The sequence below is a fragment of the Saccopteryx leptura genome, chromosome 2 (genome assembly GCF_036850995.1).
Source record: "Saccopteryx leptura isolate mSacLep1 chromosome 2, mSacLep1_pri_phased_curated, whole genome shotgun sequence".
Lineage (NCBI taxonomy): Eukaryota > Metazoa > Chordata > Mammalia > Chiroptera > Emballonuridae > Saccopteryx > Saccopteryx leptura.
In genome coordinates, this window is record NC_089504.1 from 133,892,026 (window position 1) to 133,917,493 (window position 25,468).

At 57.9% G+C, this 25,468-nt stretch overlaps 1 protein-coding gene across 3 annotated transcripts; it reads left to right on the forward strand.

The window, feature by feature from the left end:
* Positions 1 to 261: 261 nt before the first annotated feature.
* Positions 262 to 25,183, forward strand: RAPGEF3 (Rap guanine nucleotide exchange factor 3). Of its 3 annotated transcripts, XM_066368856.1 has the most exons (29): positions 262 to 607; positions 1,057 to 1,272; positions 7,554 to 7,607; positions 7,688 to 7,794; positions 9,564 to 9,685; positions 9,849 to 10,017; positions 10,628 to 10,712; positions 11,049 to 11,109; positions 11,216 to 11,292; positions 11,464 to 11,610; positions 12,135 to 12,247; positions 12,517 to 12,605; positions 12,902 to 12,980; positions 13,187 to 13,337; positions 13,421 to 13,503; positions 14,324 to 14,363; positions 14,935 to 15,099; positions 16,821 to 16,902; positions 17,184 to 17,330; positions 19,327 to 19,424; positions 19,890 to 20,015; positions 20,102 to 20,283; positions 20,563 to 20,653; positions 20,789 to 20,839; positions 21,733 to 21,820; positions 22,201 to 22,265; positions 22,672 to 22,726; positions 22,811 to 22,882; positions 23,726 to 25,183. In XM_066368856.1, exons 1-29 carry the CDS (start codon positions 602 to 604, stop codon positions 23,842 to 23,844), a joined length of 2,940 nt encoding a protein of 979 aa, XP_066224953.1. In that variant the 5' UTR covers positions 262 to 601; the 3' UTR covers positions 23,845 to 25,183. The 3 variants fall into 3 exon arrangements, with proteins under 3 accessions (XP_066224953.1, XP_066224954.1, XP_066224955.1); XM_066368857.1 differs by lacking the exon at positions 14,935 to 15,099; XM_066368858.1 differs by lacking the exons at positions 262 to 607; positions 1,057 to 1,272; positions 7,554 to 7,607 and having other exon boundaries at positions 9,872 to 10,017.
* The last annotated feature ends 285 nt before the right edge of the window (positions 25,184 to 25,468 follow it).

Here is a 25,468-nt window from a genome sequence, read left to right on the forward strand (position 1 = left end):
CACGGACCCTACCCCGTCACCTGGGCTAGCGGCCCTGGCACATACCCTGGGGCTGCACCTGCCCCCCCCCCCGGGGTCTCTCGGGGCTCAGGTTCTTGCCCGCTCTGCATACCCCGGAGTCTAGTCTCCACCCTGTCCTTGCCCACCCCATGCCCTCCGCCCTCCGCTGTGTGTGTGTGGGGGGGGGGCTCCTCCCCGCCCCTTCCTTCAGCCGGTCCGGTCCGGGAGGGGAAGGGGGCGGGCAGTGCAGGGGGTGTGACAGCTCCCGTCCGGACCAGTGCCAGCTGCAGCCTCGCTTCAGTGCCCCGTGCCAGCTGGCTCTTTCGTCTGGGACGGAGGCGGAGGCTCGGGGCTTCTTGTCGCTGAGGGGGAAGCCTCCCCCCACCCCCAGCCCTCTACTCACCCGACGGGAGCCTCTCCTCCCAGCCCTGCCTCTGGCTGCTCTGGCAGCGGGTCCAGCTAGAAATTGGCTCTGGTCGCTGCGCCGGGACTTAGAGCCCGCACCCTCCAGGATCCCTCTATCGGAGCTGACCAGGGCTCGCTGGCCGTCCCCCCAGCATTTTGCTAGAGCCTGCAAGGCTGGGCGAGCTTGAAAAGGAACATGAAGGTGGGTGAGGTGGGGCCGGGGTGAGGAGGAGCAGGAGAGGAAGCTGGCTGGGGGGGTTTGGGTGGGCGAGCGGGGTTGGTCAATGGTGAGGGAGGAGGGGAAAGAAGGGTTTGAGCTGAAGCTGCATTTCTGGGCATCCAGTGAATCCATAGCCTCGGACTGGGAGGTGGTGGAGATCCCTGCAGGGACTTGGGCAGTGGGGTGGGGCAGAAGTCCAGAGCAGACTGGGAAGGAGGGCCGATCTCCCCCCAGCTGGGGACCCCTGAGTGCGCCAGACCGGCAGGCCCCAGTGAAGGTCTTCCTGTCCCTCCCCCAGCTCCTGGCAGGCTTGCAGCACCTCCGCCTGACCAGTCCAGAGGAGTCGAAGGAAGTGGTGCTGCCTGGGGGAGCTGTGCCCTGGTCCAGCTGCCCCAGTCCCATGGCTGTCCACCTCCCTCCCTTCATCACAGGTGGGCTGGCCAGGTGAGAGCCGCTGGCAGGTGGGCCTGACGGTGGAGGACAGCCCAGCTCTGGGAGCACCACAGGTGGGAGGCCTTCCGGACGTGGTGCCCGAGGGGACGCTGCTCAACATGGTGCTGAGGAGGATGCACCTGCCCCGAAGTTGTTCCTACCAGCTGCTTCTTGAGCACCACCAGCGCCCCGGCCGCATCCAGGGGCTTCGCTGGGTGAGTGCCCGTCGCCTGCCCGGGCCAGGGACCGGGGCTGGAGGGAGGTCTGGCATGCTGGTGGTAGCCCAGCCTGCTCTGGGGGTGTAGAAGGCACTGCCGGATGGACGGTGGGCCAGGCAGCTTAGCTGCAGTGTGTGGTGGCCCACACAGCTGTGTCAAGTCTGCGTGCATGTGGGGCCCAAGTGCCCTCATTCACACACGGAAGGATTTGTCATTTATCCATCACCTCTATGTGCCTTGGGTTAGGTTGCTTGCTTGTCCTCCAGGTGGGGGTGGGAGGCATGTGTGAAATACTGGGGGCCAGGTGAAGTCAGGGATGAGGTAAGCTTGGTTACTGTTCTCCATATATCACCGTGGCAACATTCTCCTCTAGTCAGCGACTGGGCTGCACCAATGCTGCTTTTTGATTTGGGGGTGAGGTGGCCGTGTGAACACTGCTTGGCATCTGGCTTTGCGGGGCTCAGGGAAAGATTCTGAGAAGTTTAGAGAGCCTGAGATGACAGGGGCTTCCCTTGCCAGGGAAGAACACCCCTGGAGCCGCCAAGGTGAAGGGGGCAGCAGCAGGGTGAATGGTGGAGTGAGGGGAAGGATGATGGTGGCAGTATCCAAACCAGCAGAGAAGCTCTCCCCAACCACCCAGACTTAACAGAGTGACTCGCCTGAGACTCTGTGCCTTGTGTGTCCACCTGTGCGTGTGGGTGCTGTGAGGGCACTCGGGAAAAGGAGTGGGGGAAGCAGGAGCAGGTGACAGACTTGGGAGAGCTCATCTCATACAGGCAAGTCCCACTAAGTAGAATGACCACCACCTTCTGCTTCCTTCCTGCTACCTCTCTTAACTGTCATTTATATTTACTAAAGCATGAGGCTGAGTTAAGAGAACTGAGGCCCACCAACATGGCAGTGTCATCTTCACAATCAGAATTGAGAGGAGAGTCTAGGTGGCAGTCCCTTAATCCCTTCCTCCTGGGGTCTTCCTGATAAGGGGCTTCTTGGGTCTGGGTCCTGCTTGAGATGGGGCTCTGGAGGTGGCAAGGGAGCTGGAGCACCTCAACTTCTGGGCTTAGCTGTCACCTCCACCCACTTTCGGGTCACTGGTAGTAGGTAGTGCTTGGAGCCAGTGGGCTAGAACACTCCCTCCCTCCTTCCCTTTCAGGCTATAATTACTTGTGCATTTCCTGTCCCCTTCCCAGCTTGTAGAGGCAAGGTAGGGAGTGGGGGAAAGGTCAGGTACTAGGACAATGAGGTCACTGGAGGATCCCCTGGGACCCAAAGTCTGGGAGAGGGTAGAGGAGGCCGCCAGGCTGTCTCCTGACTTCTCCAACCCCTGGTATGCTTGGGGAGGCCGGAAGGGTGGGGGGGGAGGGTTGCTGGAGTGTAAATGGGGTCAAAGGCACAGAAACAAGGCCCCTCCCGTGCCAGGTAGGGGGGGCAAGTGAGGATTCATGGTTAAGGGAACTTAGATTTTTAGAGATGGGACAGAAGCCACATCCTCTCCTGATGACCAACTCTGGGGAATGGGGGTGGGATGGTTCCAGCCCATTGTGTCTATGTTGAGGCTCTGGGTGCCTGCCAAGCTGCACCTCTCATCTCTGAGTGATGCCTTCGGCCCATGAAGAGCTCACATGAGGGCCAAGCGCCAGGCAGGGAGTATGCACACATAGAGTGAAGGATGGGCATGGTGAAAGGGTGGGGCCCAGAGTCCCAGGAGGACAGCGCTGGGGCTTACACTGCCCATGCCTACCTCTTAGAAAACCAAGGGGGGAACTTATCAGTTTCCTGAGGCCTAAAGATAGTACTTTCTGTTCCTACTAGATCAGAATAAGAGAGAATTAAAGCAGGTTATAGCAGGAGGGCCTGAGGTTAGACACAGGAAAGACTTACCAACTCTAACAAAGGTGACAGTGGAATGGAATGGAATAACGTCTCCTTTGGAAACCATGAAGGGAAGAGGAGATTGTGTTCTGGGAACTGGCAGAGGGATCCATCTGTCTAGAGGCAGGGGCAAGATCTGGATGATCTCTGCTGGGTCCCGTGAACTCAGACAAGCTTGGGCTGCTTCTCTCTGAGTGGTTGCTTTGGGGGTGGTGTCTCTATGCTCTAACTCAGAAAACATTCTTTCATCCAACCTGTCCAAATAATGCTAGTAGCTGACAGTTTTCTACATAAGACATTGATTGATCATCTCAAACACTCTCATAACAACCCTGTGAGAGAGCTGCTGATGTCATCATCTCATTTTAGAGATGAGAGAACAGAGGCACAGATAAGCTAAGTGACAGCTGCTAAGGGTTAAAGCTGGATTTTGGTCCTGGGTAATCTGGCTGCAGAGTCCAAGTTCATGTCATACTTTCTCTTGCTGCAAATGATAACATTAACATCCCAAAATATCACCCCACCTTATGTATCCTTTCCCCATCCCACCACACACAGCCTCGGCCTGAGACCTTAGCCGTGGATGGAACTGGTCTGACAGGTCCCCATGCAGCTGTCTGGCTCTGTGTCTGTCCTGCCATTGGGTCTCTGACACTCAGCCACAGGGAGGCAGGGCGGGGCAGGCCAAGGAGGTGGTTTCTCGGGAGCTAGCTAGCAACTCCTCTTCTACCTGAGTCCTTCCCGTGAAGACGCGAAAGGAGGCAGTGAGTGAGGACCTTCACCTTGACCCATACCAGCTACTTCTTTCCCACTGAGAGCTCCTGAGCTGTCACTCAGGGGCATCAGATCAGGGACAGGGACAGCCGAGCTACATTTCTTGCAGTATCCAGATAAGAGGTGACCATCAGGAAGTAAAAATTAATCAAGTTACTTAACATTTACTAAGCAGTTACTACAAGCCAGTCACTGCCAAGTGCTTTCTATTATTGACTCATTTGATCCTCACAATAGCTCTATGGGATGGGGACTTTTGTGCAGGTGAGAAACTGAAGCACAGAGAGGTTAATAAGCAGTCCAAGGTCACACAACCAGCTGGTGGTGGGAGAACCTGGATGTGAACCCAGGCATCCAGCTCCAGAGCTCACACACTGACCACTGCCCTCAAATAGTCCCCCACCCCAACATGTTAGTGCCCAGAGGGACTATGATAACAAACCTATTGAACTGTGTTTTATCCAGTGTTCTCCGAGCTTACTTGCCCATGGAACATTCATTCCTAAGGGCAGAACACCTTTATTTTTTTTATTTTTTTTATTTTTTTTATTTTTTACAGGAACAGAGAGAGAGTCAGAGAGAGGGATAAATAGGGACAGACAGACAGGAACGGAGAGAGATGCGAAGCATTAGTCATCAGTTTCTCGTTGCAACACCTTAGTTGTTCATTGATTGCTTTCTCATATGTGCCTTGACCGCGGGCCCTCAGCAGACCGAGTAACCCCTTGCTCGAGCCAGCGACCTTGGGTCCAAGCTGGTGAGCTTTTTTTTTTGCTCAAGCCAGATGAGCTCGTACTCAAGCTGGTGACCTCGGAGTCTCGAACCTGGGTCTTCCGCTCCCAGTCCGATGCTCTATCCACTGTGCCACCGCCTGGTCAGGCAGAACACCTTTACTATCTCAGCTTCCATGGCACAGTGGGGGTAGCACGGGGTAGGTGCCATGGAGGTAGGGCACCGTGGCTAAGAACACGGGCTTTGGAATCAGACGGGCTCAGTGTGAATCCTGGTGCTCGTGTTTACCTCCTCTCAGGGCAGGTTACATAATCTCTGAGCCTCCTTCTCTCTCCTGTGAAATGGGAGACAAGCACCTGCTTTCAGGGCCGGCCTTGGTAGCAGTTACTCAGTAGGATCTTCCATCTCTAAGCAGTGTGTGACTCTGGGTAAATGACTTCATCTCTCTGGGCACCTGCTTTCCTTGGCAAAATGAGAGGGGGGCCTTTAGATCCCCTCCTTAGCTCTGCTGGGCCAGATCCCCAAGCCCCTGACCCCTGTGCTCATCCCCTGGGGCAAGACAGGAAATGGCTTAAGCAATGCCCCTGGATCTGGGACCTGGGTGGTGACCAGACTGGCCACATGACTTGGCACCTCCCCTCCTGATGTGTCCTCCGGGGTCAGAATAATACCAGGAAGAGAGCGTGTGCTGGAGCCTGGGTCATGGGCACCAAAGGGAGTTGGGGCAGGGACTAAGGCCACCTGGGCATTTGACATGAACAACAACAAGTCATTAGCACTGGGCACTGTTTGTTCCAACACCGGGGGCTGGCTGGGTAGCATTCCTGCCCTTCCTCCTCCCCCGGCCCCTCCTCCTCCTCCTTATCCTCCTCCTCCTCCTTATTTCCTGTTGCCAAGTCTCCAGGGCTCTGTGTCTGGCACCAGTCTGGGCCCTGTGACCTGGGCAGGGATACCCTTGGGACACCTAGTGACTTCCGTCCAGTGCTGAGCCAAGCGCCTACACAGGACAGACCTCAGGCCTCTGCCTGGCACATGGCGGAAGATGCAGGACGAGAACCAGGGGAGGGGCTCTTGCCCAGCCTGCTTGTACTAGGTCCTTAGCCAGGCCATTTTCAGGGGCCAGAGTGCATGTGGGAAAGCAGGAGAGAGTGCTGGTGAGAAGAAGGGGCGGGGGGGAGGGGCAGGTGTGGTGGGTGGAATGACACCAAGAATGTGAGCACTTCTGGTAAGAACTTGAGTTTATCCATGTTTGTCCGCTATTTGAAGTATGTATGACTGAATTACCCGAGCACTTCACCTCAAGAGTTTTGTTTCTTCATAAATCAAAGAGGACAGATAATACCTGCCCTGCCTAGCTCACATCTGATCCTGTTTAATATAAGATCAGAGGGAATCGCAGAGGTGATCGTGGTTTGTAAAGAACTCTGCCTGTGGGAGGGCTCTTACAGGGTAGGGCATCCTGTCCCGAGATGTCCACAGATTCCAGTTCTCAGGTGGTAGGAGAAAAGGGTTGGGAGAGGTTTTCGTGGTCAACATCCCAGGGGCATGTAGGCTGGGTGGCTTGACTGCTACAAAAGGTAGGAGACCTTGTTAGCCAGTGTTTCTACATAAAGCCCAATTCCGGTGCCAGGGCTGGAGCCAGTCCCATGTGCTGCCAAGCCCCCCTCACTCACACAGGGGGGTGGGCGGCAGCGGCATCTCAGGGAGCAGAGGGCTTCCGAGCAAGCAGCCTCCCTCTGTGTCATGGGCAAGTAGTAATAGCCAACGCGTACATACAGTTACATGCAGGCAGTGCTTTGAACATTCTCTATATATTAACTCACGTAATCCTTCCAAAAGCCCGCCCTGGTATTATGAGTATTTTATAGATGTTACAGACCCAGACATTGAAGCAGGGACGGGTTAATTCGTATTCAGAGTCACTCTGCTGGTAGATAGAGGAGCAGGGATTTGAATCCAGGAATCCGGCTCCAAGGTTTGTGTGAACCACCAAGCTGCACCGAGGCCCCACAGGACAGGAGGTTTACCCACTGTCCTGTGGTTGGGGACAGACCCTGGCTCTGGGGTCAGGCCTGGTGACTCTAGCCCAAGAGCAAGTGTTCCAGGCCTCCCAAGCCACTTTCTTCCTGGCCCTGCTTGGGTCTTCTGATCTCATGTCCTCACGCCCTTCCGGGCGCGGTGTACCTGAAGCGGGGGCACACCTGGGCCCTGAACAAGCAGCCGGCGTTGTGGGGTGCTCAGCTGTGGGAATGATGTACTTTGGTGCCTGGGGACAGGGTAGCTGGTGGGGAAAAGGGGATGCCAGGCATATCGGGTGCTCTGTGTTTGTTTACAGTTGTCGTCCCTGAAAACAGGGTAGTCCTGAACCCTATGTATACTATTTTTTCCCTATACATCCCTACCTTTTCACTTAAAGGAAGCACTTTACTGCTTGTCTTTGGCAGACCCGAAACTCTAGCATTACTACCATTGGTGTGCGCTGCGGCCTCATTCATTAAAATAAGGGTCACTTGAACACAAGCTCTGGGACACCACAACAGTGGTCTGCTGACCCAAATGGCTACTAAGTGACTAATGGTGGGTAGTTTATTCAGTGTGGATACGCTGGACAAAAGGATGATTCACATCTCAGGGGGACAGCAATAAGATTTACTTAGAATGGGGCAAATTTAAAATGTGCGAATTACTTATTTCTGGAATTTTCCATTTGGACCGCAGCTGAGTGTGAGTGAAACCCCAGAAAGCAAAATATCGAGACTACTGTATCTGTTGAATGAATAGCTAGATGGATGCGTTTGGAGTCGGGTGCTGGGTGAGGAGTAGGGGAGTGGGGGAAGGGTGGGTCCAGGAGCTGGGCCTGGAGGCCTGGCGCCAATGTGCACTCTTCCCATTGCTCTCAGACGCCTCTCACCAGCAGCGAGGAGTCCCTGGATTTCAGTGTGAGCCTGGAGCAGGTACAAATCCGAGGGTGGAGCTGGGAGGGGCAGCGGGACTGGGGCCTTTGGTCTGAGCCAGCTGGTCGACCCCCTCCTAGGCGTCCACAGAACGAGTGCTCAGAGCTGGGAAGCAGCTGCATCGACATCTCCTGGCCACCTGCCCGAACCTCATCCGAGACCGAAAGTACCACCTAAGGCTCTATCGGTGAGTGGAGTCTTGCCTGTCTCCTCTGTTTTCTCTTCCTGTCATTCTATTCCAGGCATCTAGGCCTGGGTAGGTGCCCTTTGGATGGAGAGTTCCTCCCTCTCACCTCTCTCCGCTCTCCCCTCTCCTCTCTTCCCTCTCTCCCCTCTCCCCTCTCCCCTCTCCCCTTTCCCTTCTCCCTCCTCTCCCCTCTCTCCTCTCTCCTCTCTCCCCTCTCCCCTCCCCTCTTTTCCTTCTCCCCTCTCCCCTCTCCCCTCTCTCCCCTCTCCTCTCTTCCCTCTCTCCCCTCTCCCCTCTCCCTCCTCTCCCCTCTCCCCTATCTCCCCTCTCCCCTCTCCCTTCTCCCCTCTCCACTCCCCTCTCTCCACTCCCCTCTCTCCACTCCCCTCTCTCCACTCCCCTCTCTCCCCTCTCCCCTCTCCCCTCCCCCCTCCCCTCTCCCCTCTCCCTCCTCTCCCCTCTCCCCTCTCCTCTCCCTTCTCCCCCCTCTCCCCTCTCCTCTCCCTTCTCCCCTCTCTCCCCTCTCCCCTCTCCCCTCTCTCCCCTCTCCCCTCTCTCCCCTCTCCCCTCTCCCTTCTCCCCTCTCCCCTCTCTCCCCTCTCCCCTCTCTCCCCTCTCCCCTCTCCCCTCTCTCCCCTCTCCCCTCTCCCTTCTCCCCTCTCCCCTCTCTCCCCTCTCCCCTCTCTCCCTTCCCCTCTCCTCTCTCCCCTCTCCCTTCTCCCCTCTCCCCTCCCCTCTTTTCCTTCTCCCCTCTCCCCTCTCCCCTCTCTCCCCTCTCCTCTCTTCCCTCTCTCCCCTCTCCCCTCTCCCCTCTCTCCCCTCTCCCCTCTCCCTTCTCCCCTCTCCCCTCTCTCCCTTCCCCTCTCCTCTCTCCCCTCTCCCTTCTCCCCTCTCCCCTCCCCTCTTTTCCTTCTCCCCTCTCCCCTCTCCCCTCTCTCCCCTCTCCTCTCTTCCCTCTCTCCCCTCTCCCCTCCCCTCTTTTCCTTCTCCCCTCTCCCCTCTCCCCTCTCTCCCCTCTCCTCTCTTCCCTCTCTCCCCTCTCCCCTTTCCCCTCTCCCTCCTCTCCCCTCTCTCCCCTCCCCTTTCCCTTCTCCCCTCTCTCCCCTCCCCTCTCCCCTCTCTCCCCTCCCCTCTCCCCTCTCTCCCCTCTCCCCTCTCCCGTCTCTCCCCTCTCCCTCCTCTCCCCTCTCCCCCTCCCTTCTCCCCTCTTCACTCCCCTCTCCCCTCTCTCCCCTCTCCCCTCTCCCATCTCTCCCCTCTCCCCCCTCTTCCCTCTCCCCTCTCCCCTCTCCCCTCTCCCCTCTCTCCCTTCCCCTTTCCCCTCTCCCCTCTCTTCTCTCCCCTCTCCCCTCTCCCATCTCCCCTCTCCCCTCTCTCCCCTTTCCCCTCTCCCTTCTCCCCTCTCCACTCCCCTCTCCCTTCTCTCCCCTCTCCCCTCTCCCGTCTCTCCCCTCTCCCCTCTCTCCCCTCTCCCTTCTCCCCTCTCCCCTCTCTCCCCTCTCCCCTCTCCCCACTCCCCTCTCCCCTCTCTCCCCTCTCCCCTCTCTCCCCTCCCTTCTTCCCTCTCCCCTCTCTCCCCTCTCCCCTCTCCCCTCTCTCCCCTCTCCCCTCTCCCCTCTCTCCCCTCCCCTTTCCCCTTTCCCCTCTCCCCTCTCCCCTCTCCCCTCTCCCCTCTCTCCCCTCCCCTTTCCCCTCTCCCCTCTTTTTCTTCTCCCCCCTCTAACGTCCTGCCACTTGGCTCTTCTTCCTTTTCCCTTCAACTATTGTAGGCAATGCTGCTCAGGCCGGGAGCTGGTGGATGGGATCTTGGCCCTGGGGCTTGGGGTCCATTCAAGAAACCAAGCTGTGGGGATATGCCAGGTCCTGCTAGATGAAGGTGCCCTCTGCCATGGTGAGCCTGGGCCCAGGGCAGGGCACCTGGGGCTGGGCAGTCCTGGGGAGCAGGTGTCAGGGGGTAAGGAGGGGTGGATGTTGCAGTGGGGCCTCATACCCACATGGCCTCAATTTCCTCTCCTCCCACATGCCTGGGCCTCTTCCCCCTACCCCCCACCCAGTGAAACACGACTGGACCTTCCAGGACCGAGATACCCAATTCTACCGTTTCCTGGGGCCAGAGCCGGAACCTGCAGGAGTCCATGAGCTGGAGGAGGAATTGGTTGAGGCCATGGCCCTGCTCTCCCAGAGGGGGCCCGATGCCCTGCTCACTGTGGCACTTCGAAAGCCGTGAGTCGGCACTTGGCACCCTACACCCTACAACTCTAGGTCTCACCCGGCTCCCAGACTCCATAGCTCTGTCTCCCAGGGGATCCGTTCTCGCTGAGGGAAAGGGCCCTGGCTGGATCAGAGGCCTGGGCTCTGGTCTGCGCTCTGCCTCAGACTCGCTGTATGGCTCCTTTCCCCACTGACCCTGTTTCTTCCTCTATAACCGAGGGTGTGGCCACCTGGCCTCTGAAGACCCCGCCCACTCTGAGGGGCAGCAGTGGCTAAGAGAACGTGGCCTTTGGAGTCCTCAGGCAGATCTGGGTTCAAATTCCAGTTTTGCTGGCTACTAGCTGGGTAGCTGTGGGCCTTTTGTACCAGCTTTCTCTTCTGTCAAAGGAGAATAAGAATACCTCTGTCATGTGGTTGTCGTGAGGATGGACAGAAATGATGCGTGTGAAGTGCTAGGTCTGGTGCCTAGCACATAGTGTGCACATGGGAATGGCTGGTCTGTCAGTGATAACAACCCTTCCCAAGGCACCGGTTGGCCCAGGCCTGTGCTTGGTGGGTAGGTGGGCCCCCCGGCCTCAGGCCCAGAATTTCCCCCTTGCTTCCTGGCACCCCTTGCCTGCAGCCCGGGGCAGCGCACAGACGAGGAGCTGGAGCTCATTTTTGAGGAGCTGCTGCACATCAAGGCCGTGGCCCACCTCTCCAACTCGGTCAGTCCGCAGGGCCCCCTCTCTTCCTGGGAGCCCGTCTCCGCGTATACCCCAAGGGGCACCAGCTGCTGGGCTAGAAGACACCTCCCTCCCTTTCTCCTTATGGCTTGGAAATTTCCATCTAATTTCCTGCTCCCAGCATCCTTGTCTGAAAATCCTCCTGCTCTTTTAGCCCATTGCCTCCCCTTGCTTTGTCTCCTGCCAAAGGCCAGGCCCCCTGAGACGGCCACATCTTGGCCCCTGGAGCACTCATGTCTTTGAACCTTACCTCCTCACTCCTAACCTGGCCCTCTGCCGCGGGGCTTGCCCACTGAGCCCCGTCTCCCTGCCCCGCAGGTGAAACGGGAGTTAGCGGCAGTTCTGCTGTTTGAGCCGCACAGCAAGGCCGGGACTGTGTGTAAGTCAGACAGCGACGGGAAGCTGGGCACCGAGGACCGGGGCATGCACGCAGGGCACAGAGAAGTGGTGGGTGCTGGGGGCGTGCTGACCTGTGCTCCTCTCAGTGTTCAGCCAGGGGGACAAGGGCACCTCGTGGTATATCATCTGGAAGGGCTCTGTCAATGTGGTGACCTTTGGCAAGGTGAGTCCTCCCCGTTTCCCAGCTCCCTGTTCCCTGCCCTCTTAGCCCTTTGGTGGCCCCAAGGCTGCTGACCTCCCAGGTCTCCTGCCTCGGGGCTTCTCCCCCGCCACGGTCTGTTGCATGAGGGCTGGGGGTCGGCGGTTGGGCTGTGTGACTAAGGCCTGGCTGCAGGGGCTGGTGACCACGCTGCACGAGGGAGATGACTTCGGACAGCTGGCTCTGGTGAATGATGCACCCCGGGCAGCCACCATCATCCTGCGAGAAGACAACTGTCATTTTCTCCGAGTGGACAAGCAGGACTTCAACCGGATCATCAAGGTACTGCTCCGCGGGGCGGGGAGGCAGGGGCCATGGCAAGGGCCGTTCCTGGAGAGAGGAGGTGTGGGGCGAGAGGAGGGGCCGGAGCGAGCTTGTGAAGAGCAGGGAGGGAGAGGACATGCACGGAGCAGCTCGGGGATGGTGGCTGGAGGTGGGAGCACAGCCCTGCGCGTGTGAGGCAGCGCACAGCGTGCTGGCGGGTTCCAGTGAGTCCCGTGCACTCCGCGCTGTGTGGGAGGCCATGGGGGAGGGGCGTCACCGAGGGTGGGGCACTAGGGTGTGGCCGGCACTGGGATCCCTGGAGGGAGGCCCGGAGGGATGGAGCAGAGGAGGGCTGGGCTGTGTGATCAGCAGGGGCGAGAGTGAGGGGCAGCTTCAGGCTGTGGGTATTGAACAGGGTGGGAGAGTGGCTGAGGGTCCTCTGGGGCTCAGGGTCCAGGATGGGGGAGACGGAGGAAGAGGCCCTAGAAATGGGAGGAGTGGTCGTGGTGGGTGCTGAGCACTGCGTGTGGCTTGTTCTCCAGGATGTGGAAGCAAAGACCATGAGGCTGGAAGAACATGGCAAAGTGGTGCTGGTGCTGGAAAGAACCTCTCAGGGCGCTGGCTCGACTTGCCCCCCAACCCCAGGCAGGAACCGGTAACACATGCACCAAGCTCCCTCTGTGCCTTTTCTCCTTCCTTTTCCCAGGGTTTATTCCCTTCCTCCACGTCACACCCCTGCCCGCTGGCCGCCTGGGGGTGGAGAGACATCCAGAGACTGAGATGCACTCCCTGAGCCAGCCACCCCCCACCCCAAGGTGGGGCCAGGCAGGCAAACAGAAAGGAGTGATATGGCTCCTTGCTGACGTCTGCCTGGCTGTGGGAGGGGGTGGCGGCACAAGGACACGGATTGGCCATTTCTGCTAGGTACACAGTGATGTCCGGCACCCCGGAGAAGATCTTAGAACTGCTGTTGGAGGCCATGAGGCCTGATTCCAGTGCTCATGACCCAACAGGTAGGGGCAGGAGACACCTGCCAGCTCTCTGACTCATCCGGTGGTCAACTCAGCCCGGGAGAGGGCCAAGCACCTGCATCTGACCTTATTGGGTGCTAGATTGGTTTGTGGGGCCAGTCAGTAGAAAGGCCTCATCCCTGTGTTCTTTGCTTGGGTAGGGAGTGCAGCCACATGGCCCCCTGCCCACGGTGGGATTAGGGGATGGACACTCCAGTTGTGCATGTACCTGTGTTCCGTGGGCTTGACCTCTGAAGCCCCACCTCCCACCTGTTTCCCCATCCCCACCTGCCCTGCAGAGACATTCCTCAGCGACTTCCTCCTGACCCACAGAGTCTTCATGCCCAGCGCCCAGCTCTGCGCTGCCCTCCTGCACCAATATCCTTCCAGCCCCAGGGTGACTAGGATGGTGTGCTGAGTGGGGAGAAGGAGCTGCTCATAGCACTCCTGGGCAGAACCCTCCAAAGTACCAGCCTTGTGCCAGGCCCAGCTTGTCAGTGGGACCCGGCCATCCTGCCGCTCCTTTGCCTGTGGTGTGACGGGTGGCTCAGCTGGATGTTGTGGTTTCCTTGACCGGTGCCCACCTTCCATGCGGAGCCCGCGGGAGGCAGTGAGCAGGAGCGCAACACCTACATCTGCAACAAGAGACAGCAGATCCTGCGGCTGGTCAGCCGGTGGGTGGCCCTGTATGGCCCCATGCTCCACACTGACCCCGTGGCCAGCAGCTTCCTTCAGGTACCTGGGAGCGAGGCCAGGCTGGACAGGGCTGCCCGGGTGGATGCAGCTACAGTGTCTCAGTGAATCTGGGCCCCTTCCAGAAACTCTCGGACCTGGTGAGCGAGGACACCCGGCTTAGCAACCTGCTGCGGGAGCAGGGGCCAGAGCGGCGGCGGCAACACAGGTGATGCCCAGGCTCCACATGAACTTGTCCTATGGATGACAGGCGGTGCCTTGGGCACTAAGAGCACCAACTCTGGACGCAAACACGTGGCGGCTTTAAATCCAGGCGGCACCACTTCTAGTGGCGCTGTCCAGAGCACATAGCCTGCACCCCGCTCAGGGCTTCGGGCTCTTGCCTGTAATCTGGGACGGCAGCTGCCTCACTGCCGGATGGAATGAGTGGCTGTGCCTCTGGTGCGCAGGGCAGTGCTTTGTGCACGACGCGTGCCTGGCTGGTGCTGCCTGTGGCTGCTCATTTGTCTAGTCCTGCCTGCTTCGATTGGTGGTTCCCGCCAGTCCCCTTGCTGTTCGCCCTCACGTCACACGCTCAACCATTCTCTTGCACCACACAGTCACTTGGGTGTCACTGTCCTATCCGGAGTGCACCTGCCGTTCTCACTTCCTCCATTCCGTATGTATTTATTACCGAGCACCATCCGCGCCAGTTCCTGCTGGCCACTCCCGGTAAATTTCCTTGGGTTTAGCTTCCCCTTCCCAGACATTCCCATGGAGACAGCTCACCTGAACCAGTGCCTGCTCCACCGGCTCCCCGGCCCATTTCCCTGTGTACTCTTGTCCCCTCCCTTGCTGGCCTGGGAACGCCACAGGACCCAGGGCCCAGTTCCAGCCCAGCTTTGCCCTCGCCCAGGTCTGAGAACTCTGAGCCTCGGGTGAGGGCGGGGGATCCAGAGCCCGGAGCACTGCCCTGCTCCGGAGCCTGGGACGTGCTGTCTGCGGGGTCACCGGCCGCAGGCTCACCTCCTGTCTCCCTTGCTCCACAGGTTGGAAAACGGCTGTGGGAGTGCCTCTCCTCAGATAAAGGTGTCTGCTCTGAATCGGCAACTCATCTCTGCCCGCCCCAGCTGCTTCCCTCTGCTCCCTGGGGACTGCACAGAGCCCCTGGCAGAGGGGCTCCCTGTGGAAGGTTCCCCACGTGGGTCTCGCATGGGTGTTCACGTGGTGCAGGGGCTAGGTCTCATGGGGACACAGAAGCCTCAGGTCACCCCTTCACCACGCCCCCACCCTGAGAGCCAGTTAGCAGTCCCCCCCTGGGGGCGAGACACGATGCCTGAAGGCAGCCTCTGAGGTCCAGCAGCTCCTGGAGCCCAGAGGAAGCTGCCCTCCCGGGAGTCAGAGGTGGCAGCACCATTCCGGGCCCCAGGGGGAGCAGAAGGGGGTGGGAAAAGCTGACTGGCGCTGAGGCTTGGTTGAGGAATGGTGGGAAAAGGGACTGGAGAGGTAGGTTGGGACTGACGGCGGGGCGTGCTGCATTGGGAATAGAATCCAGAGGCCTCACCTGGACTTCCCGGTCTCCCCATGTCCAGCTGCCTCTCCCACTTCTCCCCGCCCCTCCTCCCTGCTGAAGACACTCACGGCTCCTTCTCTTCTATAGGTGAAGCTTGTTCCCACCTCAGGGCCTGCAACTTTTTTCTTCTGGCTCCTTGCCTACCTGGATCCTTCTTATCGTTCTGATCTTAACCAAAGTGTTGGGTTCCCAGAGAAGCCCCTCCCCATCTCTCTATCCAGAGCACCCCTCCACTGGCCACTGTCCTCCAAGGTGTCTACTGTGATTTTCTTCAAAACACTATCACCATGTGGAGTTGTTTTATTTATCTAGCTGCTCATTGGCTGTTGGTGTCTGTCACATCCCCTAGACTGCTGGCTTCACGCACGAGGGGCCCCCTGCCCGCTGTTTCCCCGGGGCTCACAGCACTGCCCAGCCTGTGGCTGGCGCTCCGGCGTGGAATGGTCCTCATGGGCCAGGCGCTGTGCTAGGAGCCCACAGTGCAGTGGTGGGCTAGGAGAGCTGGCCCTGGCCTTTAGGGGCTTATGGTCAAGCGAGGGACAGAGCTGCTAAACAACCTGGTGCTGTCTAAGGGCCAAGACAGGGGTCTCTGCTGGAGCTAAGAGATACAGGGTGTGAGGGGGGGAGCCCACACATCTGGAGCTCTGGAGGAGGGAGTCCCAGAAGGGGCAGCAGAGAAGGCTGGGAGGCAGGCAGGGGCCAGAGTAGGCAGGGCTCTGTGCTCATGGTGAGGGGTCTGGTCCTCATCCTCAGAGCAGTGTTAGCATTGGGAGTGTTTGAGCCAGGGGTCGACAAAATTGGATTTGTGTCTTGAATAGGTCAGCTAAGGAGCCTGTATTTATCTGGTAGACAGTGGTGGCCTTGAAGCATCCTAACAGCTTCAACTGGCCCTGGCCAGGCAGACTGGAGGAGGAGGCAGGGAGGCCCTGAGGAATGAGGTGCAGGAGAGTGGTCGGGCCATTGGAGTAGATAAGGTGCGAGGAGTCATAGGCAGTGGAACTGGAGCGTTAGCCTGGGCTTGGGAGGAGCATACAGGGAGACCCATTTCAAAGGAGAGTCCCAGGCCATGGTGATAAGCTTGTGTGGATGTGGGGGAAGCAAGAGCCCTGAGCCCAGGAGGATGGCCAGGAAGAGGTCTGGAAGGCATGATGAGCGGACCTGATGGAGCACAGATGCGGAAGGATCTGGGCGGCATCTGGGAACAGGTCTCGGGAGGGAGTTCAGTGCTGGTGGCCTGGTTTTGAGAGTCTTCCACACATGCAGCTGGCGGGTGAGGCTGTGAGGAGCCCAAATAGAGCTCAGAGATTTGCGGTTCAGAAAAGAACCGTGGCCCGAGGTCTGAACCTGATCTGCCACATTCAGAGCTGGGAGGGGGAGAGAATACAGGACTGTGTTAGGGAGGCCGTTGCCCAGTAGGGGTAGCCCCATCAGCCCACTGTGTTTATAGCCCACAGAGGAGGGGTTGTGCCATTTGACAGAACAATGGACACAGTCGAGTGTTGGTAGATAAGAACCCAGAGAGGGAGGAGCCAGTTAGGATCCCAGGGGGCCACTTGGCTGCTGTGTTCCCTTGGGCATGTTACTTAACCTCTCTGAGCCTAGTTTATCTCATCATTTAGATACTTAGAATAAGCATGTCCTTAGCTCGGCAGGTAGCAACTAGCAGATTAGGAAATGGTAGCAGAAGGAAGAAAGGGAGGGGAAGCCCGGCGAGGTGTGTTCCTACGGGAACAGCCCTGGGCCTGCGTGGCAGAGGGGGGACACATGCCGAGGGGGCGCACCCTCGTTCTCAGTCCTGCTCCGTCTCCTCTCGGGGGCCCTGCTCCCAGGGTCTTCCCTGATTCAGGCTCACTCAGCACGCAGAGCCCGTTGGTGTGCATGCTGTGCAGTCCCAGGTTCCCAGTGACAGGGGCCCCTCCCCGGCCCTGCATGCTCCCCCGTGTCCTCCCAGCCTTACTTTCTCTCCCTCTCAGGCCCGGAACATGCCTGTCTGGCTCCCCAGCCAGGACGAGCCCTTCCCCAGCAGCAACTGTGCCATCCGAGCTGGAGACAAAGGTTGGTGGTCTGAGCCAGCCAGGATGTAGCCCACACCCTCTGTGGTCGCCCTTGACCACATTGCCTGGCCGGCATGGCCCCCTGTCCTCCTCGAGGCCTCAGTTCCAGCCTCCCTCCTTGGCTCGGGGCCTCCCACCTGCTCTGCAGTGTGCCCGCCTGGGCTTCTCCTTCGCGCCCTTGCCTGCCTCCGTGGGGCCCCTCCTGCCGAGTGCCGCCCTCTCTCCTAGGGTGGGGAGACCAAGCAGCCCCCTTCCACAGCTCAGCCCACTCTCCCTCTCCAGTCCCCTACGACATCTGCCGGCCAGACCACTCCGTGCTGACCCTGAATCTCCCTGTGATGGCTTCCGTGAGAGAGGTGATGGCAGCGTTGGCTCAGGAGGACGGCTGGACCAAGGGGCAGGTGCTGGTGAAGGTCAACTCTGCAGGCGGTGAGTTGTGTGTCTGAGTAGGGTGGCCCCATGGGAAGGGGCCCCTCGGAGTCATGCCCAAATCCTCCAGTTAAAATCATTATCACCGTTATCGTCTTCATCAATGTTAATGATGCCTAGCATTTAGGGGAGGTTAATGATGTCTCTTCAAAGTGCTTTAAATGTGGCGCTCAACAGCATGAACTCTGGAGCCTGCTGCCCGCACTTGATCCCAGCCCTTCAGCTCCCTGTCTGTATGTCCTCGGGCAGGGTACTTCATCTCCCCATGCTGTTTCATCATCTGTGAAGTGAGGGTGATAAGAGCACATGCTTCACAGAGAGTTGTGAGAACTAAATGAGCTCATCTATGGAGATGTTTAGAATGATGTCTGGCACATAGCACTCCTTCCTTAGGTATTAGCTGATACTAGTATTATCATTATGCTTACCTATTCACTTAATCCAGTAACAGTATTATGAGTGAGGTACTTTTATCCTGTTTTCAGACAATTGGTTCATGCATGGCCCTGGGCACTCAGACAAAAAACTGAAACTGAAAGGGATTAAGTGATTTTCCCAAGCTCACAAAGGAGTGTAGCAAGCCTTTTAATTTGGGTAGTCTTCATTCATTTAGCCAGTCAGCAAACATAGTTGAGGATCAGCTGTGGGCCAGCAAATGTGTTAAGAGCTAGAGTTGCCACGGCAGGTAAAATAGAGCAGCTTGATGGTTAAGAGCATAGACTGGACTCCCAGACCTGTGTTGGAGTCCAAGACCCACTATTTACTAGCTGTGTAATCTAGGCAAGTTGTTTAACCTCTCTGAGCCTCCATTTCCTTGTCTGTAAAATGTGCATTATAACTGGACCTACCACACAGATCTGCTGTGACTATTAAATGAGACAGAGTGTGTAAGGCACTTACCATGGCGCCTGGCACAAAGTGCTTAGAACATGGTAGCGTGGATCTTTAAGACTTGCTTTGGAGAACTTGGGACATTAAAAACCACTCTTGTCTGTGAAGGATGCTACCCAGGTCTGACACTTGCAGCCCACGGTAGACTGGAATTAGGGGCATACATGTAATAATGGCAAGGAGTGGAGGCAGAAAAACAAGACCTTTTTTTCCCTTCATGGGTGGGGAAAGAGGATTAAGTCATCTGTGCCAGTAAGTGCTTCAGAAACACTGCCATCTGGTGGTCACCTGGAGACTTGCGTTTGCCCAAAGCTATCATTTATTGACACCCTACTATGTGCTAGGTGCTGTTTAGAAAACAGATCTCTAGAATGTTTTGATCAGCAACCTTTTCAGTAACCAATATTTTATTAAACCCTCCTGCTATGTGTATGTTTGCTTATAAGTTAGATACATGAATTTCTATACTAATGTTATGGAATTATTAAGCTGTACGCAAAATAGAGGTGCAAAAACGGATGAGAAAAAATATATTTAAGCAGAAGAACTGATATTTTTACCTGGACACATGGATGGCCTTGCGTGCCTTACTTTGGAGGCTACTGGACTAGGGACTGAGAGCACTCAACTATGACTATAAACACTGTCCCAGTCCACACAAGCTGATGAAAATCAACCCTAAGTCCTCTCCCAATTTTCAGAGGGCTTTTACATATATCATATACTTAATAGCCACTATTTATATAAATTATTTTATTTGACTGAGAATAGTCAAGGCAAGTCTTGTCTATTTGTCTCCATTAGACCAAGGCTAATGGAGGCTCAAGGGGATTCCTTTGCCCCAGGTCTTCTGGTCTCACCGGGCATCCCCTTTCTCCTCCTTGGGTGTGCTGCCCCGAGCACATGCACCTGTGCATGTAGAGCACTTGCCTAGGACTCTAACCCTGGGACAAGGACCTTCGACCCTCCCACACAGGGCCTTCCCCCTGCTCCAGCTGCTCCCTGGTCTCCCTCCCTGCCCCCACCCAGTGAGCCTCCCACAGGGCCTTCCCCCTGCTCCAGCTGCTCCCTGCCCCCACCCAGTGAGCCTCTGCTCTCGTTCCAGATGCCATTGGCCTGCAGCCAGATGCCCGTGGCGTAGCCACATCCCTGGGACTCAACGAGCGGCTCTTTGTTGTCAACCCACAGGAAGTACACGAGCTGGTAGGGACAGGCAGGGTGCCAGGACCCAGGGAGGATTTATGTTTTAGGGGTGATAGGAATGGGTGCAGAGGGGGGTCACAGAGAAGAGAGAGGGGGCTTATCTGGCTGCTGGGCCGTAAGGGGAGTGAAGAAGGAGTGGGCCTCACCTGATGGGGTATTCCAAAGGCTGGGGGCAGGGGGAGCTGGCTGAGAGCTCTCAGGGAGAAGGAGGAAGATCTGCCCCCACGAGGGTTCACCAGGGGTAGGAACCCTGCCAGGAGGGGCCTCGGAATCAGGTAGCTGTCAGGAAGATGCTGCCTTGGAAAGCCCTATCCTTTAGAGGCCCCTTCACTCCCCGCAGCACCCCTGCTCTCCCCAACACTCTTCCGATCACCGGCACAGAGTCTACCCCGCACTCTCTCCTCCCACCTGATTCCTCTCCTCTGGACTCCTCGGGCACCCCCCTGAGTACTGTCCCACCTGCAGACCCCACACCCTGAGCAGCTGGGGCCCACGGTGGGCTCAGCTGAGGGGCTGGACCTGGTGAGCGCCAAGGACCTGGCAGGCCAGCTGACGGACCATGACTGGAACCTCTTCAACAGTATACACCAGGTGCAGGGAGCAGAGCTGAGGGCGGGCAGCAGGTGGCGGGGTGCCCCGCCTGGCATGTGCTGACCGCCTGTGCTGCTCCCGCCCAGGTGGAGCTGATTCACTATGTGCTGGGCCCCCAGCACCTGCGGGACGTCACCACAGCCAACCTGGAGCGCTTCATGCGCCGCTTCAATGAGCTGCAGTACTGGGTGGCCACCGAGCTGTGTCTCTGCCCTGTGCCCGGCCTGCGGGCCCAGCTGCTCAGGAAGTTCATTAAGCTGGCCGCCCAGTGAGTGTCTGTGGGGGCCTCTGGGATGTGTGGCAGAGTCCTTAGGCCAATTCATTTTAGGCTTCTTTCCTCCCCCTGTCCCTGGTCAGCATGTTGCCAAATCTGCCATCCCCTGGGTCCCTGTAGCCTCTGCCTCCCCACCCCATAGAGCCCCAGTTCCCACAGAGGCAGCACCGGCTTGGCCTCCCTGGTTCTGGGTCCCAGGACCCTGGGCGGTGTCTTGACGTGGGGCTCCGCGGGTGTGGTGCTTCCCCTGAGGGTCTCTGGTTCTGCTAACAGCCTCAAGGAACAGAAGAACCTCAATTCCTTCTTTGCTGTCATGTTTGGCCTCAGCAACTCGGCCATCAGCCGCCTGGCCCATACCTGGGAGGTAGGTATGACCTGGAGGGGGAGGCCAGTCCCCACCCTCGTCCCGAGGTCGGCCCCAAGCCCATCTTGGGAGTCCTGGTGGGGACAGGACTCCTACCCCAAAGTAGCGACATCTCCATCTACCTCCCCTGCACAGCGGCTGCCCCACAAGGTCCGGAAGCTGTACTCGGCCCTGGAGAGGCTGCTGGTGAGTGCTGGGCCTCCGCTCGTCCCTCTGAAACCCCAACTCTTGACTGCGCAGCAGCCCCTCTCCTTGTCCTTGGTCACTGCCAAGGTTTCCAGCCGTGAGCCAGGGCCTGGTTCTCTCTGACCTGTGAGTTTGGGGCGCTGGCTGAAGAATGGATGTTTAGCATTATGGTGGTGGCGCATAGAGAATTATATCCCTCCATATGTATAGGTAGTGAGGGGTGCATTCGCTGTGGCTCTGAGGTCCTATGTGGAGACGAGGACAGGCACATGCAGGGCCTGGGCCTGGGTCTGAGACCCCGGGGAGCACCGGCTGGCCTCCAGCTGGCCTTGTCAGGACCCAGGAAGCAGGTCCGGCACCAGCACCGCAGTGTGATGGGGCCTGTCAGTGGGCCCTCGGGGGACTCCAGGAGCCCGTGGGCCAGACTAAGCCAAAAGATGAGGAAAGAGCTGCAGAGCTAAAGCTCACTTCCCAGAAAGGTTTTGACAATGTTCAGAGGAGAACTGGCCCAGAGGTGTTCTTATGAGGATGGCTTTGAGAGCTCTTGAGAAAAAAAATCACCTTGTGGGGCCCAAGAGGTTCAAAGGAACTTACCTGCCAGAGAGAGGTGGGCAAGGGGGAAGGGAGGAGAGAAGGAGAGGCATCCATGAAACCTCAGGGCCCTGGTGACTAATGACCATGCAATTTCCTTTGGGGCTGATTGGAAGCCAGGAAGCCACACATACACATGGCCTTTCCGCCCGTCAGAGCCTGCCTTGCTGAGTAGAGCTGAGCTCCGAAGGTTGGGCGGATGGCCCTGCTGTGGGGTGCTGGGGTGCAGCATTTGGTTGTGCTGTGGTCTGTGGTGAGCTGTGGAGCCAGGACGCTCTCTCACTGAGCTCCTCCCCTCCCAGGACCCATCATGGAACCACCGAGTGTACCGGCTGGCCCTCACCAAGCTCTCCCCCCCCATCATCCCCTTCATGCCCCTTCTCCTCAAAGGTACCGGGACCAGAGCTCTGCTTCCAGCCCCACCCTGTATTCACCCCTGCGCCTGCCTGCACGTCCACCCAGCCCTCCGTGTTGGTGCTGAGGCCGCAGCGGGGGGCGGGGGGGGGGAAGATGGATCAGGAGCCCACAGGCTCGAAGCAGAGTCAGGACATGCAGACAGACACTGGTGATGTTAGATGACCTATGATATCAGGCTGAAGAGATACAAGGAAATTACTCCAGGAAGTCAGAGGGGAGCCCGAGGAAGAGGGCAGTGGGTGGGGGTGGGGGGTGCCCAGGCCCGAGGCTCCTAGTTATTGGCCCTTTACCTTTCCTGCTGGAGAAAGAAAAAGGCATTTGGGGACCTTTGAACAAAACCTATGTCTTTGCAGACATGACCTTTATCCATGAGGGAAACCACACCCTAGTGGAGAATCTCATCAACTTTGAGAAGATGGTGAGTTGAAGGAGAAGAGTCGTCTACTACTGGAGTGGGTTTGGGGCTGTGACTATGACCTTGGAAGGGGCGGGGGTGAGAGATGGTCTAAACTTATTAATAATACAAATGTGAATACTTATTTAAAAATAGCCCTGACCTAACTCCATTGTATACTGAAGGGTCTGCTCTTTTGGGGGCGCTGGGATGGCAGCCTCAGCTATCTCTCCCTTCAACGAGAGCCCCTTCCAGGCCTTTTCCTCTCTGAACCCTTCCCGACCTCCATTCTTCCCACCTCCTGGCTCCTCCTCCAGCCTCTTAGTCTCTAGGGGCCCCAGCTCAAAGGGAGCTGGGGCTCCCAGCAGCCCCACAGGCCAGCCCAGGGTCCTGCCCTCAGGCGCGGCCTCATGTCCTGCTTGGTCCACAGAGAATGCTGGCCAGAGCCGTGCGGATGCTGCGCCACTGCCGCAGCCACAGCAGCGGTGAGGCTGGGCCTGGGGAGGACCCCGCCTCTCTCTGGAGGCTTAGCTCTGTCTCCCTGACTCCCCCCTTTCCCCCCCTCCCAGTGCCTCTCTCACCACGCAGAAGCCGGGTCTCCCACCTCCACGAGGACAGCCAGGCGGCACGGGCTTCCACGTGTAAGTGGGGGAGGAGTTGGCCACGGCTGGCCTGGGTGGGCACTCGCACACGTGACACATGCACAATGCGTGCTGATAACTTCACAACCCCTATGAAGTAGGTGGAATGTTATCCCGGCTTAAAGAGGCGCAAGCCTGAAGTAACTTGCAGAAGGCCCCACTAGCTGGTGGGAGAGCCGTGACCCAGGCAGTCTTACTCGGACCTGCATTTTAAAAACTTGTCTTCAATTGCATGAAGTGGGATTAATCATGACCCACAGTTCGTACCACACTGTTATCATTGGCCTTTCATTTTTTTGTGTGTATGTTTATTCTGATAATATAATGAACATTTCTGGACCCAGTTCAAGCTGAGCATATTGACAGTAACACCTCTCCATGTGGTGTTCCCTTCCCCTGTCCCTTCGCCTCCCCACCCGTGGTAACTACTATATCCTGAATTTTGAGTTATTCATGTTCTGGGTTTTTTAAAAATAGCTTTATCACACACACCCACCCACCCACCCACACACACACACACACACACACATCTTTTAAATGCCTCATATAATGTTGATATAATAAGAACAAAATATTCTTTAGTTTTAGTTGTTTTTGAACCTAGTAAAAGGGCTATTATACTGTATGTAATCTTGGGAACCTGCTTTTCTCATTTTAACCAAGTGCTATTCTGCCCCAGATCAGTGGGGGGCAGGGGCAGCAGTCCTTAGGGCTGGTGGTGGGAAGTGGCAGGGTGGGTAGTGGAGGGCAAGAAGGCCCATTGGCTCCGGGATGGGGCAGTGATGGGCTCTCCTAAATGGTGTCTGTGCCCTCCCTGACCCCCCCCCACCCCCGTCTTTCCAGGCTCGGAGCAGTCCCTGAGCACCCGGAGTCCAGCCAGCACCTGGGCTTATGTCCAGCAGCTGAAGGTCATCGACAACCAGCGGGAACTGTCCCGCCTCTCCCGGGAGCTGGAGCCGTGAGGAGGGGCTGGGGCTGGAGCAGCAGGCACTTCCCACCTGGAAAGCCAGGGCACGCCGGGGCAGAGGGGCCCACAGGCTGGCCACAGTTGGGCAGAGTTCTCCGAGGAGCGGACTCAAGGCCATGGACGCAGCTGTCCCTGTGATGACTGTTGGCCAAGGAGGACCTCAGAGCGGCATGAGCAGGGGCGCAAGCCAAGGAACGGGGCCCAGCAGAGCCCTGGAATGGTGGGAGCGTAGAGCAGGCGCTGGGACTCTGTGTTCAATAGAGAGCTCTCCACACCAGGCTCTTTCCAGATTCTGTGCCTTTGGCTTTGTTGTCCAGCCATCTCCCAGCCCCCGTGGTTTGTTTTCACAGTGGACTGAGGGAGTGTCTGCATATGTGTGGCATGTGTGTGGCTGGGGTAGGGCTGGCTGTGGGGAGAACTGCGGAGAGGAGGGGCCGCCCTGCTTTTCCTTCCATAGCATAGGAGGTAAACAGTTGGGTGTGGTCCGAGCTGTTTGTGCCGGAGTGGTGGTCCCTAAGGAGCCTTATTGTTACTGTAAATTAACAGAGATGCCTGTGTTCTGAGCCCAGCCCCGTGGGGGCGTGGCAGAGAAGGCCAGGCGCTGAAGAGAAGGTGCCATCCCTGGAGTGGACCCAGAGAGGCTGACGGAGCAGCTCTACCACCCATGTGTAGTCTCGGGGCCCCAGGCAGGGCTCCCAGATGGCTGACTGCTGTCCAGATCTAACACCCTGGCCACTGCACCTGCTGGAGCCTGGAGCCTGGAGCCTGTCACTGGCTGGCCCGGGCAGCCCTCGGCTCTTCGTGCGGCCTGAGAGGACTGTTACAGCCCAGCTAGCCCCACTCCACTTCCTGTCCTGCAGCCTGGAGCACATCTTGTCCTGTCCAGAGGTGCTCCTGCTGAGCTGAGGCCTCTGGGAGGCGGCCAGCATTAGAGAGGACGCGGAGGCCCAACAGGCTTCCAGGAAGTCCTCTGGGAACCAGTTAGCAGGAGGGCCCCGCCCACCCGGGAGCTCACCTGAGGGAGCTCCAGGGGGGGCCTCCCTCCTGTCTGCTCCCCGTGGCTCTGGGCCTGGCTGGGGGAGGTGCACTGTTTGGCCCCAAGAGGGTCCTCTCGGCCTTGGGGATGACCCCGGAGTAGGTACTGAGCAGCGGGCTCCAGGGCATGTGGAGGAAGTGCCAGGGCTCAGGCTGGACAGGCCCCCAAGCCCCCTCACCCCTACACGGCCAGACTTCTCAGCCCCTTGGGTTGGACACAGGCAACCTGCTTTGGGAACATGTCAGAACCCTTAGCAGGAGGCAGCGCACTGGGATTAAACAACAGCTTTCTAAGTGAATCTGAACGCGTCAATGAACAGTTCTCTGGCTCCATTTCTCCAGCTGTAACATGGGTTCAATGATCTTAGTCCAGTACTTAGTGACAAGCCAGTCAAACTGCAGCTCTGCCTCCACAGCCGGCATGACGTTGGTGGGCAGTCCTGTGCCCTCAGCCTGACTGGGGGACAGCATCGCCTTGGGTGAAGTCAGGTGGAGCCCCTGCCCCAGGGAGGAACTGGAGGCAAGCAGGTGGCAGGGGAACCAAAATAGTCCCCTTGCTCTGGGGCGGAGATGGAGGACCACTG

What these genes read in the sequence shown, in the direction of transcription:
- RAPGEF3 (XM_066368856.1), top strand. An exon ending in TCTTCAACAGTATACACCAG is followed by an intron (nt 20,016 to 20,101) that starts GTGCAGGGAGCA and finishes GCTCCCGCCCAG; the next exon opens with GTGGAGCTGATTCACTATGT. An exon ending in CATGCCCCTTCTCCTCAAAG is followed by an intron (nt 21,821 to 22,200) that starts GTACCGGGACCA and finishes ATGTCTTTGCAG; the next exon opens with ACATGACCTTTATCCATGAG.